The sequence below is a fragment of the Colletotrichum karsti genome, assembly GCF_011947395.1.
Source record: "Colletotrichum karsti strain CkLH20 chromosome Unknown Scaffold13, whole genome shotgun sequence".
In the NCBI taxonomy this organism is placed as follows: domain Eukaryota; kingdom Fungi; phylum Ascomycota; class Sordariomycetes; order Glomerellales; family Glomerellaceae; genus Colletotrichum; species Colletotrichum karsti.
The window spans coordinates 250,263-264,135 of record NW_024065913.1 but is presented as its reverse complement, the minus strand read 5'-3'; the positions used below and the strand labels follow the sequence as shown (position 1 = coordinate 264,135).

The following is a 13,873-nucleotide window of genomic DNA, read 5'->3' as shown; positions in this document are numbered from 1 at the left end:
CACTTCCATCCATTCCCCCCTTAGAGGTAGCTTTCTTAGCACTTTGCCCATTCCACGCACTTCGCCTCCTCATACTTCACTGGTTCTCGACAACGCCCCCGGCGCATCCATCTTGACGACAGCAACGACAACCACCGCGTTGAAACCGCGACTTTTCATCCCCTCTGGCCACGCCAACTCCGACTTCTCTAGAAACTAGCCGCGGCCGCACTTTCGCCGCACCCATAATCAAGCTGGCCGAACTCACTCCGCCGTCGCCCGACCGTAACGAGACTCCGGCGGCGCAGCCCGCAATGGAGACGACTGAGGTCGACACGAAGCAACAATCCGTCGCTCCCTCAGAACCACCTCAACAGACTCCAACCCCGGTTGTCGACACTCCCACAACTGAGTAAGTTGCCAATTATTTCCTCGACTTCTATTTCCTCCCTTCACTTCCGCTCTTGTTGCGTGCGCAACTGCTTTCTTGCTGTCTTGCCCTTTCCTTCTTCTCCCTCAAGTCAATTGCGCGCTATGACCAGTGGTGAAGTCATCCACTGCTCCTTCTCATCTGCCCTTGGCTCTGGCAATGTCTGGCAACTGCGATGGCCTTCATTCCTTCTCCCAGCAAGAGAATGATGAACCAACAAACCCAGTCGCAACCAACTTGACTCGCTTGACCTTTTGGGTTTCAGTCCGTGGTTGTCAGGATCCACATCCGTCTATCGCGATAAACTGCTGTTGGGTCATCACATTGCCACAAACTCCAACCCCGAGTTCATGCAGCCATAGCCATCCTCGTGTTCTGGTTATACTTTTGTCGCTATCACCCTTTGAACTCTTATTCCCGCCGCCACAAAACATGGCTTCATCATCCGCCCTGTAAGTTATTCAGATGGTCACGAAGTCGGGACATGGTATCAGACAACGCTGTCTACAACCAAGTGGTCTACCAGCGCATCAGACAACATCTTCACACTGGTCTGTTGTCAAAAACATGCCCAGAACCCGAACAACAACTATCGTTCCTGGACGGAGAATCACTGTCTCATGGACCCGTCACATGCTTCTTTCACCTTGATGGCGCGAACTAATAGCAACCAGGCCTAGCACGAATGGTGTTAAGCCACCTGTTCCGGAGGATGACGACACCGCTAACGATGATGAACTTACTCCTCCTCCTGAGAACATGAGCCCCGTCTCGGGCACAAATGACCGCGCCTTGGAAGACGAGATCGTTGTTGGTAACCGCAATGGCGCACCCAAGTCCTCACCACTTCGTGTTGTTTCCGACCAAGAAGACGAGAACATGGCCGACGTCGAGGACGAGCCCGTCGTTTCGCATTATCCTAAGCGGAAGCGTGCCTCTCTCTTCAATGACCTGAGCGAAGATAAGATGGAGAACAGCCTCGCGTCCGAGAAGGAGGGCACCCCTCGAGGAACCAAGCCCCGTAGGCACGGGGTCGGTGGTGTCAAGGGCGTCATTCTCGGTTACTGGCGAGATTCCCCCGTCCCCGACCCCGACGGCAAGCACGCAGTCATCGGCTTCATTGACGTTCGCGACCGTCTTCGCACGCGTATCCAACAAAACACGCGTGACGGCGAGCCCATCTCAAACATCGAATATCCTCTTCCTCCCGGGCCTGGCGGTAGCTGGGTCACTTTCGAACGTGTCGTCTTCGCAGACCATCTGGTTGGCATGGACCACCACCAGGTCAAGGAGTATGTGAAGCTCCGAACGGACGTTGTCGAGGACTCTGCAGATGCCAGGGATGCCGCAGAGAAGGCTGCTGCAAAGGAGGCGGTTCGTCGCGTCGAGGAAAACCCTCCCCCGGAAAACGTCGTCGCGCCTGCTATCGCCTACGGCGCCGTCATCCCCGGCCACGCCTCCATGCCGTCTCGGCCGGACTCTAAACGTCGCCGCACTGGTAGTGGCATCGGCACGATTAGCGGGGGACCCGTTCAGCCCCAACCGACACGAGAGATCGCACCTTCGCCTCAGTTTGACCCGCTTCCCGGAACTAGGCCAACACGCATCGTCGTGGGATACTGGAAGGGATCCAGCGAGCCAGATCCGGTGAACCGTCATGCCATCTATGGAATTCTCGGTCAGAACGACATGTTCCGCGTCAAGGTTGCCCGTGAAACTCGCGATAAGCGCTTTGTCGACGGCAACTTCCCCGTCGGAGCAGGCGCCTTGTGGATTCACTGGGAGGACGTCGAGCTCGAACCGCACCTGAAGAACCTGTCTAGGGCCGAAGTGAAGGAGTACTGCCGTGTACGCCAGTGGCAAATCGACCAAGGCGAGTTGCCAGACGACCGCGTTGCGAACGAGACACAGGCGGTTTACGAGGCCCAGCAACGTGTGGCACAAGGCTTCAAGCCCAATATGCAGCAGAGTGTCCCCGCCCAGATCATCCCCCAGCCGGGCGATGACCTCGATATGCCGGAAACGAAGCCCGAAGTTCCCCCTGAACTACGCCAGAGCCGTAGGTCCGGTCCCGGAGGCATTCGTCACTCTCTCCCTGATCTCGAGATCAGACAGTCGTCCCGCACCCCGGTGGCCCAGCAGAGCAAGATCGATGCCAGCGCTCGCCGCGAGATCGCCCGCATCGAGGCCGCTCAAATGCGCACCGAGCGCTTCGCCGCCGACCGCGAGGCTGCCGCCGCCCAAGCTGCCGCCCAGGCCGCCGCTCAAGCCCAGATGAACTCGCAGCCCGTCCTCGTCCCCCCGCAGATTCCCTCCCAGGCCATGCCCAAGATGCCCATTCCCAACGGCAACGGCGCTCGCATGAGCAGCATGTTCCACGAGCGCGACGAGATGCAGCGCCTGAACAAGGTATGGGCCCAGCAGGAGGAGCACCGCAGCAGGGCTGCCGGCGAGGAGATCAAGTTCTTCGGCGGTATCAAGTATGAGCGCAAGCAGAACGGCCCGTTTGTCGGCAAGCTCGTGTCCCAGGGCACCATCATCAGCATCGACGGCGAAGACTACGTCGAGTACCGCGTTCTTACGAAGCCTAGTTTCTTCTAAGCCAAGCTCCCAGGAGACGATGATTCTCTTTTCTTACGGACTCTCGGATCACGACTTCGGGGTTTTCCTTTGTGTGTGCGTTTTTCTTTGTTTCCCTCGCAACGAAACCAAAAGAAGCGAGGTTCGGGCGACCGCAAGTCTTTCCTACTATACCCCCTCTCCTTTTCCTTGTTTTCTCGACTAATAGCACCCAAAAAGAGTCTTTTGCGTGTGTGTAAAATCGCTCGGTATTGTTTGCTTTTTTCCCGGCAGAAGAAAAAGTGTCTTTTGGTTTCCTTTGTTTTCGCGCAATACGGACAGGGGGAACGGTCGCCTAAAGGGGGGAATACCAACGGATTCTGTTTGCTTTTTTCCTAATTCTGCTCGCCTGGACAGCATGATGGACGGGATCCATCAATGCTGTCTGTTTCTTACAGAATGAGTTTACTTCGGAGGGGTGGCATCAGCTAGTTTTCTGGTTTGGACGGGGTGGAAGAGTGTTCCCGCACGGAAACTTGCAGATGGTTAGCTGTGGGAAAGGGGGCTCATATGGCCACTAATTTGCTGTATCCGCAATGAAAACGAGGTTATTCAACGTCTGGCGTGATGGCTGTGATATCAGTGCGAGTTGAGAACCGGATGATGGTCCTTGCTCATAACTAAGTAACCAACCAACTTGACTCGTGCAACTCTGACGATGTTAACAACTACGACCACAATAGCTAAGAGTGTCATACATATCAGACCACAATACCATGGTAAATCACAATCTTGTCATACGCGGGGAAGTAACATCAAAACTCTTTTTTATAAAAACCTTGTCTATGCGTAGGTATCATCATCATGTCCGTGACTTTTTCATCAACCCTTCCTCCGCGTCCATGTCCGTATCCATCCCGAAGGCGTCGCCGAGCTCTCTTTTGCTTCCTATTATGAGACGAAAAATAAAAAAGTCAGAATCGATTTATCCCGTGAATCATGACTTGCCCATGTTGGCGTCGAGGATCTTGTCAAACTCTGCACCTTTGTTGATCTCCTCTTCCGTCTGCTGCGACTGCTGCTGCTCCGCCGCCAGCTTCTCGGCCGCCTCCTTGGCCGCGTCCTCCTCGTAGCCCTCGACCTTCATGTCGCGCAGGCCGAGCTCCTCCTCTTCCTCGTCGGTGCGGTCGTAGTACTCGCGGGTGATGGACGGGTCCGGGGCGGGCGGGTCGACGAGGGGCTGGACGAAGCTGCTGGCGAGGGGGTCGGTGAGGACGATGGTGAAGGGGCGGTCGCCGTTGATGGCCTCGTCGAGGCCGCCGAAGAAGGCGTCCCACTTGGACTTGTCCTCGGGGGCGAGGGAGTCGCCCCCGCCGGCGGCGGCGCCGGACGCGTTGCCGCTGCCGTCGACCTGGAAGATCTGGCTGCGCAGGTCGTCGCGGACCTGCGTCAGGAGGCCCTCGATGGTGGTGAAGCGGCCGCCGAGGGTGCCGGGGTTGACGGCGAGGTTGAGCTCGGGGCACTCGAGGGCGCAGGTCTCGGACTTGAGGATGTCGCGGGCGAGGTCGACGGCGCCGTTGGCGACCTTGATGACGATCTTCTCGCCCTTTTCGGGGATCTCGCCACCGGTCTTGACGTCGTTGGAGCGGTAGCCGCAGTCGTCGCAGACGGTGGACATGAGGACGACCTGCTTGAAGTGGGGGATGTCGACCATCTTCATGTGGGTGGTGCAGGGGTGCATGCAGCCGGGGCAGCTGGCGGGGAAGCTGTAAACCTCGTTGGGGATGATGTCGCCGTCGGCGGTGAGGCCCGGGTTGGCGCCCGCGGCGGCGGCGTCGGCCTGGTCGGCGGAGATGCCGAGGGCCTCGTTCTGCTCCGGGGTGCGGATGTACTCGTGCTTCTCCCACTTGCCGACGCCGTCCTTGAGGTCCGGGGTGATGAAGGAGTTGCCGGCGGGGTCGTCGACGGTGACGCGGAAGGGGAAGGCCTTGCCGTCGAGCATGGCGCGGCCCTTGTCGATGATCTCGGCGATCTTGGGGTAGACCTCGGGCATCTGCTCCTTGCGGGCCTCCTGGCCGAACTCGAGGTCGTTGATGACGGTGCTGAGCAGGCCCTCGACATTTGTAAGCTGGCCCTTGCCGGCGGGGACCTCGAGGTCGAGCTCGATGAACTTGACGGTGGCGGTGTCGGACTTGACGACCTGGCGGCCAAAGTCCTCGAGGGTGGTGAGGCGGAGCTCGTAGTATGTTCCCTTGGGTTGGATGGAGCCGGCGGGCTGGACTTCGCTGTTTGCGAAGCCGCACTCTTCGCAGGAGAAGGACATGAGGATGATTTCGCGGAAGTAGGGGATCGAGGTCAGGAGGAGTCTGGTGTTGCCCTAAGAGAGAGTTAGTAAACGGACTGCAAGTGATTGTTTTGCGCAACGTACATTCTTGCCGCAGTTCATGCAGAGAGACTCGATCTCCTCGACGACCTTCTGGTCATCGTCGCCAGAGACCTTGTCGCCGATGGCCTGGAAGAACTCGGTCGGGTTGGTCTTGGATTCCGGGGCAGCCATGATGACTGTTTGTTTGTCTGATGTAATTATGCGCGATTCTCTAGTGAAAATGTGAAATAAAATCAGGGTATCTCAACACTGCGCTGTATGCTTCTTTTGTGATACCGGCGTTTTTGTTTGTCGGGCGCAAAGTGACTCGGTGGGATGGCGATGGCGGGGTCTTGAAATTTTTGGAGGGGCAATCCGGCGCAACCCTGCACGCCGTGTGTCATTGTGCGGGTCCCCTGCCTTGAGAAAACCTTCGAGAATATTCCCGAGGATAGCCCGCCACCGCTGGCCGCTCGCCGGTTTGTCATTCTCAAACGATGCGGTAAGCAGAGGAGATTTCTGCGCCGATATCACACCGATTTGTTGTCGAGTAGAGTCTGGGCATGGAAACCTTTCTCATCTTGCAAAGTCGGCAAGACTCAAGTTTCGGCCTCCTGAGGACGAAGTCTTGGCTTGAAGCAGAGCTTGCAGACCGGCCTTCCTGTTCTTTGCCCGCTTCTTGCTGCTGGAGCTGGCCGTTGCAGGCTTGGCTGGCTCGGCCGCAGACGACTTCTCCGACTTGACTTGACGTCTCGCGACGCGTGGCGGAGGAGGAAACGAGATCTTGGTGGTAATGTCGCAGTTGCCGCAGGTAAAAAGCTTGCGCATCCCGGACTGGCGTTGAACGTCCTCCTTGGTCTTGGAATCCTGCGCCTTGGTGCCTCGTCTCTTCTTCCGCATCGCTCTTTCGGTCTCCATCTTGAGAGTGGTGCCCTGCCCGGGAATCATAATGTGACCGCACGCGCCGCAGACGTGTTGTCGTCGGACGTCGGTCTGTTCAACGTCGTTGAGTAACATGAGCTCGTTGTGATGGCTCATCAGGTGAGCCGAGGTCTCGGGTGCCGATGCCCGGAGGAGATGGGCGGCATCGTTGAGAAAGCTGAGATGCTTGGGTAAAGTCGACGCGTCCATTTCCAACACTGGCAAGCTGCGTAGTCTTGATAGCAATGAAGCAAGGAATGGTAAAAGTCGAGAATGCCATCTGAGAGTCGATTTCGGTTCGTTGGAAGCGGCCCCACTCAACGTTAGCGGACCTCAGGGTGTCTTACAGGGATCTGGTCAACTACGACCCCTGTAACTCATCTGAAGTCACAAACATCTCGTTGCAACCTCGAAATTGTTGAAAGCTTCTCGTATCTTTCACATTGTATGTGATGAGTCTCAGTATGGTATGATCAAGCTTTCAGGTCGCTTCGAAGCATAGTCCAAATTCTCAGCAAACATGTCACTCTCAAATCACACCTCGCAAAAGAGCAAACCGCGAGGCAAAAAATCCAAGCCAGAAAATCCAATCATCGCGGCTGTCAGACAATGGCTGACTTCACTACCGCCTCAAGCGCAATCATGGAGTACCGATGATGAATTGAAGACCATCTTGGACGAGCAAACACCAAAGAGGTACACGACTTATACGCCCATGGTGCTGCTTCCCAGCGGCAGCTTCAATAAAGGACATTGGCCGTCCATCCTAAGCCATCCGGACGTTGGCGACGAGAAGCTTCACCAGCTGTGGGAAGCAATTCTCCAAGAGATCTTGAAGACGGGCGTAGGGAAGGTATCTCACCTTGCCGTTAACGAAGGGATACCGCCCCAGACGGATCCAAAATCCGAGGAGACTTGCGAGAGTCAAGGCGAGAGCGAGAACATACTGAGGACCCCGGGTGGGCTCAGAATTCTCCACGGCGACTTTGGCCCCTCGATCAACCCAACGACGCCTTCGACGGAGGATTTCGAGGCCGCCTTTTGGGTTTCGACCAAGCAGAACGGTATCTTCCAGACCTGGGCCCCTCGCTGGACCATGTTCAGCCGGGGCAACATCAAAGAGAAAACACGACTGCTGGAGTTCTACAGCAAGAACGACGGCGAGCAAAGTCCTCTACACCGCGGGAGACCCGACGGAACAACAGCAGTCGACCTGTACGCGGGAATCGGCTACTTCACGTTTTCCTACGCGAAGCTCGGCATGAAGGTCCTCTGCTGGGAGCTCAATCCTTGGAGCGTCGAGGCGCTACGTCGCGGTGCCGTTGCCAATGGTTGGAAAGTCAAGGTTGTTCAAGGGGCGGATCTCGAGCTTCCTAGCGCGCAGCTCTTCACCGGAGAGGAACAAATCATCGTTTTCCTCCAAGATAACCGGGAGGCCGCACGCGGGTTCGACGAGATGTGCAAGTCGGAACCCTTCCTCCGCCATACAAGCGCTGAGCCTGTACGCAGCAAAATTGATCTCAAAATCTCCCACATCAATGGCGGCCTGCTCCCTACAAGCGAGCCAAGCTGGCGAACAGCTTGGGATATCTTGGCAGCCGACTCGAACGCCTGGTTGCACCTCCACGAAAACGTCGGCGTCAAGGACATCGAAAATCGGAGCGCCGAGATCGAGCGCATGTTCCAGGACTGGGCGGCAGATGCCAACGACGGACGCGGGGCAAAGGTTGAGCATGTGGAATTAGTCAAGACGTACGCGCCCGATGTATGGCACTGCGTCTTTGATGTACATATTACAGCCGCTCGACGCCCTATGTGATATCGAAGCCGAACGTCACGGACGGGCACCGCGGGCCTCTGGTTAGGTAGTGTTACATGACATCGTCAGGTCCTCTACTTCATTCATTCGTCATCCCCCACCTCCTCACCGTCACCGTCTCAGAGACGCGACGCTATGACCGCCTAAACTTTTGCGGGATGTTGGCCTCAACAACGGCCATGTGGTCGAGTTGCTCTAACCTCTCCTGCTCGTCCTCCATTTGCTCGTGCTTCTTGAAGTGCTCGATATCTTCCGGATGGGTCAGGTCTTCCAGCTTCGTGTTTTCGTCGTGGTATCTGTGGACGCGTCAATTCTCGGCTCCCAGTCGCATCAAAGGCTAGGTTTGCTCACTGCTCCCAATGATGAATCTCGTACTCGTACTCGTCGTCGCCGTGGTGTCCCGGTCCCATGCCAAGATCCGGCAGCGTCTTACCAGCATTGGTAAACTCATTCCACTCTTGACGATCAACGTGACCGTCCTGATTGGTATCGAGCAGGTGCATGATGTCGTGCAGGATCTCGAAGCGCTTTTCTTCGGTGACGTGGTGGTTGGACTCGTCGAAGAGGCCGTACGTGCGGAGGATCTCGTCGCCTTGCCAGACGCCGTCACTGTTGTAGTCGTGCAGGGTGAAGAAGGATGCCGCATCCCAGCCCTCCATGTGATGTTCCTCTGTCCAACGGGCGGATTATCAGCGGGGGTCGTCGCCAATGGATCGCGGGAAGCTTCGGAGGTTGACCTACCAGCCATGTGCCTTGTCATCCAGTCGGCATTCTCGTCCACAAGCGGCTTCTGGCTGTGATCGCCGTGCGCGAGTGCTCGACTGGCGAGCGCCAAGATTACGAGGCGAATAGTATACATTTCGTTCCGTTTGCTGTTTGCTAGCTTCGAAGCTCGAGATGCAAGTCGGGAACCGGATGCGCGATGGGTTTGGGCGAAAGAGAACAAATATACACAATCGGGGGGGCTGATTCCCGCGCCGGAAAGTCTAAAACAAACTCAAAGATCTAAGATCTGTAGTACAAAAATACCTTGAACTAAAAAAGAGGCCGGGGAGGTTTCGCGGAGGCGCGCGTGCGTGCTACAGATAAAGAGGAATGTGATGGGGTGTGAGATGGGAAAAATGGAAGAATAGGAGGAACAGCTGGCGTCTGCCACGGCTTCCCAAACTCCATTTCAGGGGGGTCTTTCTTTGCCATTTGGGGGCCGGGAGATGCATGGATCGGCGATTGACAGGGACTCCACGGCGTGTTGAAGGGTTCTGGGAGTCTGGACCTTCAGATTGAGGGGGGCCGGGAGACAGCTTCTGCGGCGCCGCGGCATGCCAATTAAGCTCCCGCCTCGCTGGGTATTTGGTATCCTCGGTGACGCAACAATTCCATCCTCGACGCTAGCAACAAAGTTGTCCAGTTTCTTATCGGCTATTTTCCCTTCTTTGTTGAAGAGCCGGCCGAAACAACGTCCATCGTCGGCAATTCTTTACCTCAAAGACCTCTTACGCCGTTCCGATCGTCCCAGGATCTAGGAAACGAAGGCTTTGTCCCAAAAAACTAGAGGAATAAGGGTCCAATCCCTCGACGCGTCGTGACGCGTCTCACGCCAAGAATCAGTTCACGAGCACAATCAGTCACATCCGAACTGAAGCTGTCGCCATGAATCGATCAATAGAGCAGACTTTGCTGTCGCTGATGCCAACACACGGCTCAGCTCTGCCGCCGTCGTTGGTCGAGCTGGCAGGCTCTTTGCTAGCGCAGTCGAGGCATCGTGCCAGCACTTTGAAGGCGGATGAAGAGATTGGGCGGTTATACGCATGCGCCCATATCGCCTGCGACAGGTACACCACTCTTTCTGCGCATTGTTCGTGTTCGCATGTGTTTAACAAGTTGTCTAGACTCAAAATCACACTGAACCTCCCACCAATCGAATCGCGACCTCCGATCCCCCCGAGAATCTACAAACGTCTCTACGCCCATCTCGACAATATTCTCCCCAACTCCGCCCTCAACCGCACGCCAGGAAAGAATGGTACCCCCCGCAACCGCCAGCGACACGGCGTCGATTCACCAGTCCGCACACCGCACCGTCCGACCCCAAGCAAAGAGCGGTCTCTCGCGCCGTTCCGGTCACCAGCGACCCGCGGCGTCAACGCCACGCCGTCAAAATCAACGGGCAAGGTCGCCTACCCGTCCGACAAGTCCGGACTGCACTTCTGGATCCATCCGACTATTCGGTTCATGTGTAGGGAGACGAAGCAGGTCCAACTAGGACCAACAATGCTTGCGGGGATGGAGTATATCGTGGTCCCCGGAGGCAGGAGAACGAGGGATGCGTGGGTGAGGGAGAACCTCGTCGCGCTGTGCGGGGCGGTGTTCTTTTTCGTCACTCAGCAGGTTAAGAAGCTGGTGAGCGGCGAGGACATAGACCGAGGCTCGTACGTTCCGACCAGGAAACACATCATCGGTCTGCTGGAGAAGGCGCGGCAGGAGCTCGACACGCGAGGTCTAGATGATGAGGAGGCGTGGGAGGGCTGGACGCCCATTAAACCCAAAGAGTTCGATGCCGCCTTGAAGGAGGTCGGCGATAGGGGCTGGTTGGAAGCTGATTGGTACTCCAGTCTGGGCGACGTCATCGAGGCTGGCAATGCGATAGCGGACAGCCGGCGGGGTGAGAAGGACGCTTCACTGAAAACTGCACCTGTGAGACGGGCAGATACCATGTTCCAGGACCGCTACGACTTCTTGAGCGAAAAGAAGCGGAGGGAGTACAGGATATGGAAGGAAAGCATTCTAAGGCGGATCGATATCATGGAGAAGGAGGGCGATGATGCCATGGAAGTAGATGGTTAGGAAGCCCAGGTGCTTTGGATGAAGCTTTTTGTTGAAAGGTATCACAATACCACCGTCGATGCCATTGTTTATGTTGCCATCGTAGTCGTGACGGTCTACTCACAACTTGTTGCAGATTCAACTACTCAGAATTGCAGGACTTTGCTATTCAAACGACGGAGCTTCTTCAGACGCGCCGATTGGCCGGTCTTCTGGTGTGCAAACGGCGGCTCTGCCAGCGTCCCCATTGTGACGGAGCTGCATATGCAGGCTGGTCCTGCCCGTAGTCTGTTACACTGCCCTCTCATATGGACTGGATGCTGACATGCCCTTCCTCTTTTGGGTGGGCACTTCTTGGAAGTGAGTCCCGGAAACAACCAACCTCCATTCAAACAACCACCCTTCAACCCAACCTTCACCTCATACAATGCTGTTCCCTTTCTCTTGTTCTGCCACCAACTCACCACACTGACGGAACTGACGGAACTGCGGATTCTCTAATGCTCTCTCCGCAATGTCTCGTTGGCATCGCGCGGGTTGTTCCCTCCCACGCATTGAAGTCGAGGATGGAATCCCGAAGTGTCGCGCTTGCGGCCAGGCTCCTCGTCTGGCCGACGACGGTACGTCTGCCGCGGCGGCCAGTTGTTCCGATGCCCCGGCAATTCCTCCGAATGAACCGCCGGGACAGTTCAACCTATGGTGGCCGCGATCTGTGACATATTCCAATTCGGGTCCAGTCAGCACTATCACCAAACAAACGGGATCTGGAGAAGGTGGTTCTTCACAACGCAACACACCAGAAGTTACTGGAGTCACCCCATTTCCGAGCTCGGCCGCTTATCCCGAAAGCATTCAACCTCACGAGATTCGATTACTCGTACTCAGGACTATCGAAAAGGGATACGATTTTCCTGTACATGTGGACTTGGAGGTCCACCGTGTCGATGACTGTCCCGAGTACGAAGCAGTCTCCTACACTTGGGCCGGTGAGGACGAAAACGCTACATCACGGCATCCAGTCTATGTTGGGCCTTTTTGGGACGTCTTGTTCCAAACGAGCAATTGCTGGGAGATGCTACGCTTCATGCGGCCATGGAGACAAGGGGACACCAGAACGCTGTGGGTGGATGCTATTTGCATCAATCAACAAGACGTACCAGAGCGAAGTACCCAAGTCGCCAACATGGGTCGTATCTATTCCAGATGCAGTCGCGTCAACGTATATCTTGGACCAGATATAGCGATTCCTTTGCACGCTCTGCACAAAAGGCGCCCACGTCGCTTCCCATTGCACCAGCTCGAGACTGGAAAAGTCGCCCCGGAATTCCCTGATCCCCAAAAACAATCTGACCCAACAGGTCGAGTAACACTCAAAGGTTTACTCGGAAGACGTTACTTCTCGCGTCTGTGGGTCATCCAGGAACTAATCCTCTCCTGCCACATTGTGATCCGGGTTGGCGACGTCGACTTCTGGGCTAACGCGGCCATGTCGAATCATCTCTCAGCTCTATCTAGCTGGTCATGGAATGATACACCTGCTCCATGGGTGCAGCATCTATCTCATGGCGGTCCACTGAGACATGATCGCGAACTGTCTGAACTGCTTGTCATGACGTCGCAGGCGGAGGCGGCGGACCCTCGTGACCGTGTCTTTGGACTTTTGGGTCTGCTTGAACAGAGAGTGCCCCCTCTGTTGGATTCGGCATCATCCCCGCTGCAGCGTTCCGGTATTGATGCCGACTACTCATTATCCTGTCTAAATGTCTACCTCGGAGTCTTCTCACACTGCCTCCTCAGCAGCAAATTTCCTCACGTCCTGTTCAGGGCTCGTGGTATTTCAGGAACGCGTCGGCTCGATGCTGCCTTTCCGTCCTGGGCCCCAGACTGGGAGGCTCGAGAGACATGGAGTCGACTCTCGACAATACCCGAGCTTCTGAACATACTTGCGAGGGAGCACATCGTCGAACAGGGACTATACAAAAAGCAAGACCCAAATCTCGAAGACGTCGTCATTCACGAGTTTAAGACGAGTGTCTCAGTGGCAGAAAATCCCTGGCCATCTGGGGCATCTGTCTGCAGCAAGACCGGCGCTTTGCATGTCCATCTTACGCAAATCCTCATATTGAAAACCAAGCCGATCCGGGTGTCTCAGATGGACGGCTGCCATGTGTTTTTGGTATACCAAGACTTTTTTCAAGTCTATATCTTCTCCGAATATCGTCTGGACGAGATGGTATTTTCTGGACGCGAGCAAGTGTTCACGCTGGAAGTGGACAGGGAATGCTTTGTCTACCTCATTCTCGAGCCGATAGACGCCTCAAACTCGTCCTTTAAGCTTGTCGCTACTTGTCCATACATGTGTATCGCTCATGCGCATAGAGATCTGGGGAGGCTGAGAGGCGAGGACTTTGGGGACCTGGACCTTCGGATTCTACAGTCAGGGAACCTTCATGACCATCTCCACGACATGCATAAACTACTTCAACAGCGCTTGGGTTCAAATCGGTGGGAACCGGATACGCCAGTCGCCGTCTTGCACAAATTAAGGTATCCCGCCAAAGCCCTCGTTGATGGAAACCATACAAGTGAAGCAACTCTACCAGTGTTTTCATGCTTGCGAAAGGATGCAAGCATGGTCGACATCTGTCGTTTGTATTTACGCCTTCTGTACGACACGGAGTTGGGGAAGAGCGTGGCTCCCTCAGCTTTCATGGACGCGTATCTCGATTGCATGCCGCGAGAATATCAGGCGAAATTCGAGAACGGTTATCTTCTTCTCACCGTCGAAGAACAAGAATGGAAACACCGCCACCACAAGTGGGTTCTTCACAGACCTAAGCTCGACACAGGGTATCATTGGGAATTTCGTCGGCTCACACACGGGCTTTCCGAAACGGACCTCAAGTACAATTGGTTCGCCAACGAGAAGGGAGTGACCAAAAGAATCCGAGATCCTCGTCAGGATCCCGACTGGGCT

The 13,873-nt window shown here is 55.7% G+C and overlaps 6 protein-coding genes across 6 annotated transcripts; 3 read left to right on the top strand and 3 right to left on the bottom strand.

Annotated features, from left to right (window-relative positions):
- Positions 1–233: 233 nt before the first annotated feature.
- On the top strand, positions 234–3,010 carry CkaCkLH20_04758 (uncharacterized protein; the record flags this gene model as incomplete). The annotated part of the gene is made up of 2 exons (XM_038887477.1): positions 234–391; positions 1,084–3,010. 2 exons carry the CDS (start codon positions 234–236, stop codon positions 3,008–3,010), a joined length of 2,085 nt encoding a protein of 694 aa, XP_038747084.1.
- Positions 3,011–3,965: 955 nt separating this feature from the next.
- CkaCkLH20_04757 (zinc finger protein zpr1) lies at positions 3,966–5,525 on the bottom strand (the record flags this gene model as incomplete). The annotated part of the gene is made up of 2 exons (XM_038887476.1): positions 3,966–5,345; positions 5,397–5,525. The coding sequence occupies 2 exons, from the start codon at positions 5,523–5,525 to the stop codon at positions 3,966–3,968; spliced, it is 1,509 nt and encodes a 502-aa protein (XP_038747083.1).
- Positions 5,526–5,909: 384 nt separating this feature from the next.
- CkaCkLH20_04756 (RNAse P Rpr2/Rpp21/SNM1 subunit domain-containing protein) lies at positions 5,910–6,464 on the bottom strand (the record flags this gene model as incomplete). Its single annotated transcript, XM_038887475.1, has 1 exon — positions 5,910–6,464. The coding sequence occupies one exon, from the start codon at positions 6,462–6,464 to the stop codon at positions 5,910–5,912; it is 555 nt and encodes a 184-aa protein (XP_038747082.1).
- A 310-nt stretch (positions 6,465–6,774) lies between these two features.
- On the top strand, positions 6,775–8,073 carry CkaCkLH20_04755 (tRNA wybutosine-synthesizing protein; the record flags this gene model as incomplete). The annotated part of the gene is made up of 1 exon (XM_038887474.1): positions 6,775–8,073. One exon carries the CDS (start codon positions 6,775–6,777, stop codon positions 8,071–8,073), a length of 1,299 nt encoding a protein of 432 aa, XP_038747081.1.
- Positions 8,074–8,206: 133 nt separating this feature from the next.
- CkaCkLH20_04754 (secretory pathway protein) lies at positions 8,207–8,932 on the bottom strand (the record flags this gene model as incomplete). The annotated part of the gene is made up of 3 exons (XM_038887473.1): positions 8,207–8,369; positions 8,425–8,743; positions 8,815–8,932. 3 exons carry the CDS (start codon positions 8,930–8,932, stop codon positions 8,207–8,209), a joined length of 600 nt encoding a protein of 199 aa, XP_038747080.1.
- A 791-nt stretch (positions 8,933–9,723) lies between these two features.
- Positions 9,724–10,917, top strand: CkaCkLH20_04753 (origin recognition complex subunit 6; the record flags this gene model as incomplete). Its single annotated transcript, XM_038887472.1, has 2 exons — positions 9,724–9,905; positions 9,963–10,917. 2 exons carry the CDS (start codon positions 9,724–9,726, stop codon positions 10,915–10,917), a joined length of 1,137 nt encoding a protein of 378 aa, XP_038747079.1.
- Between the last annotated feature and the right edge of the window lie 2,956 nt (positions 10,918–13,873).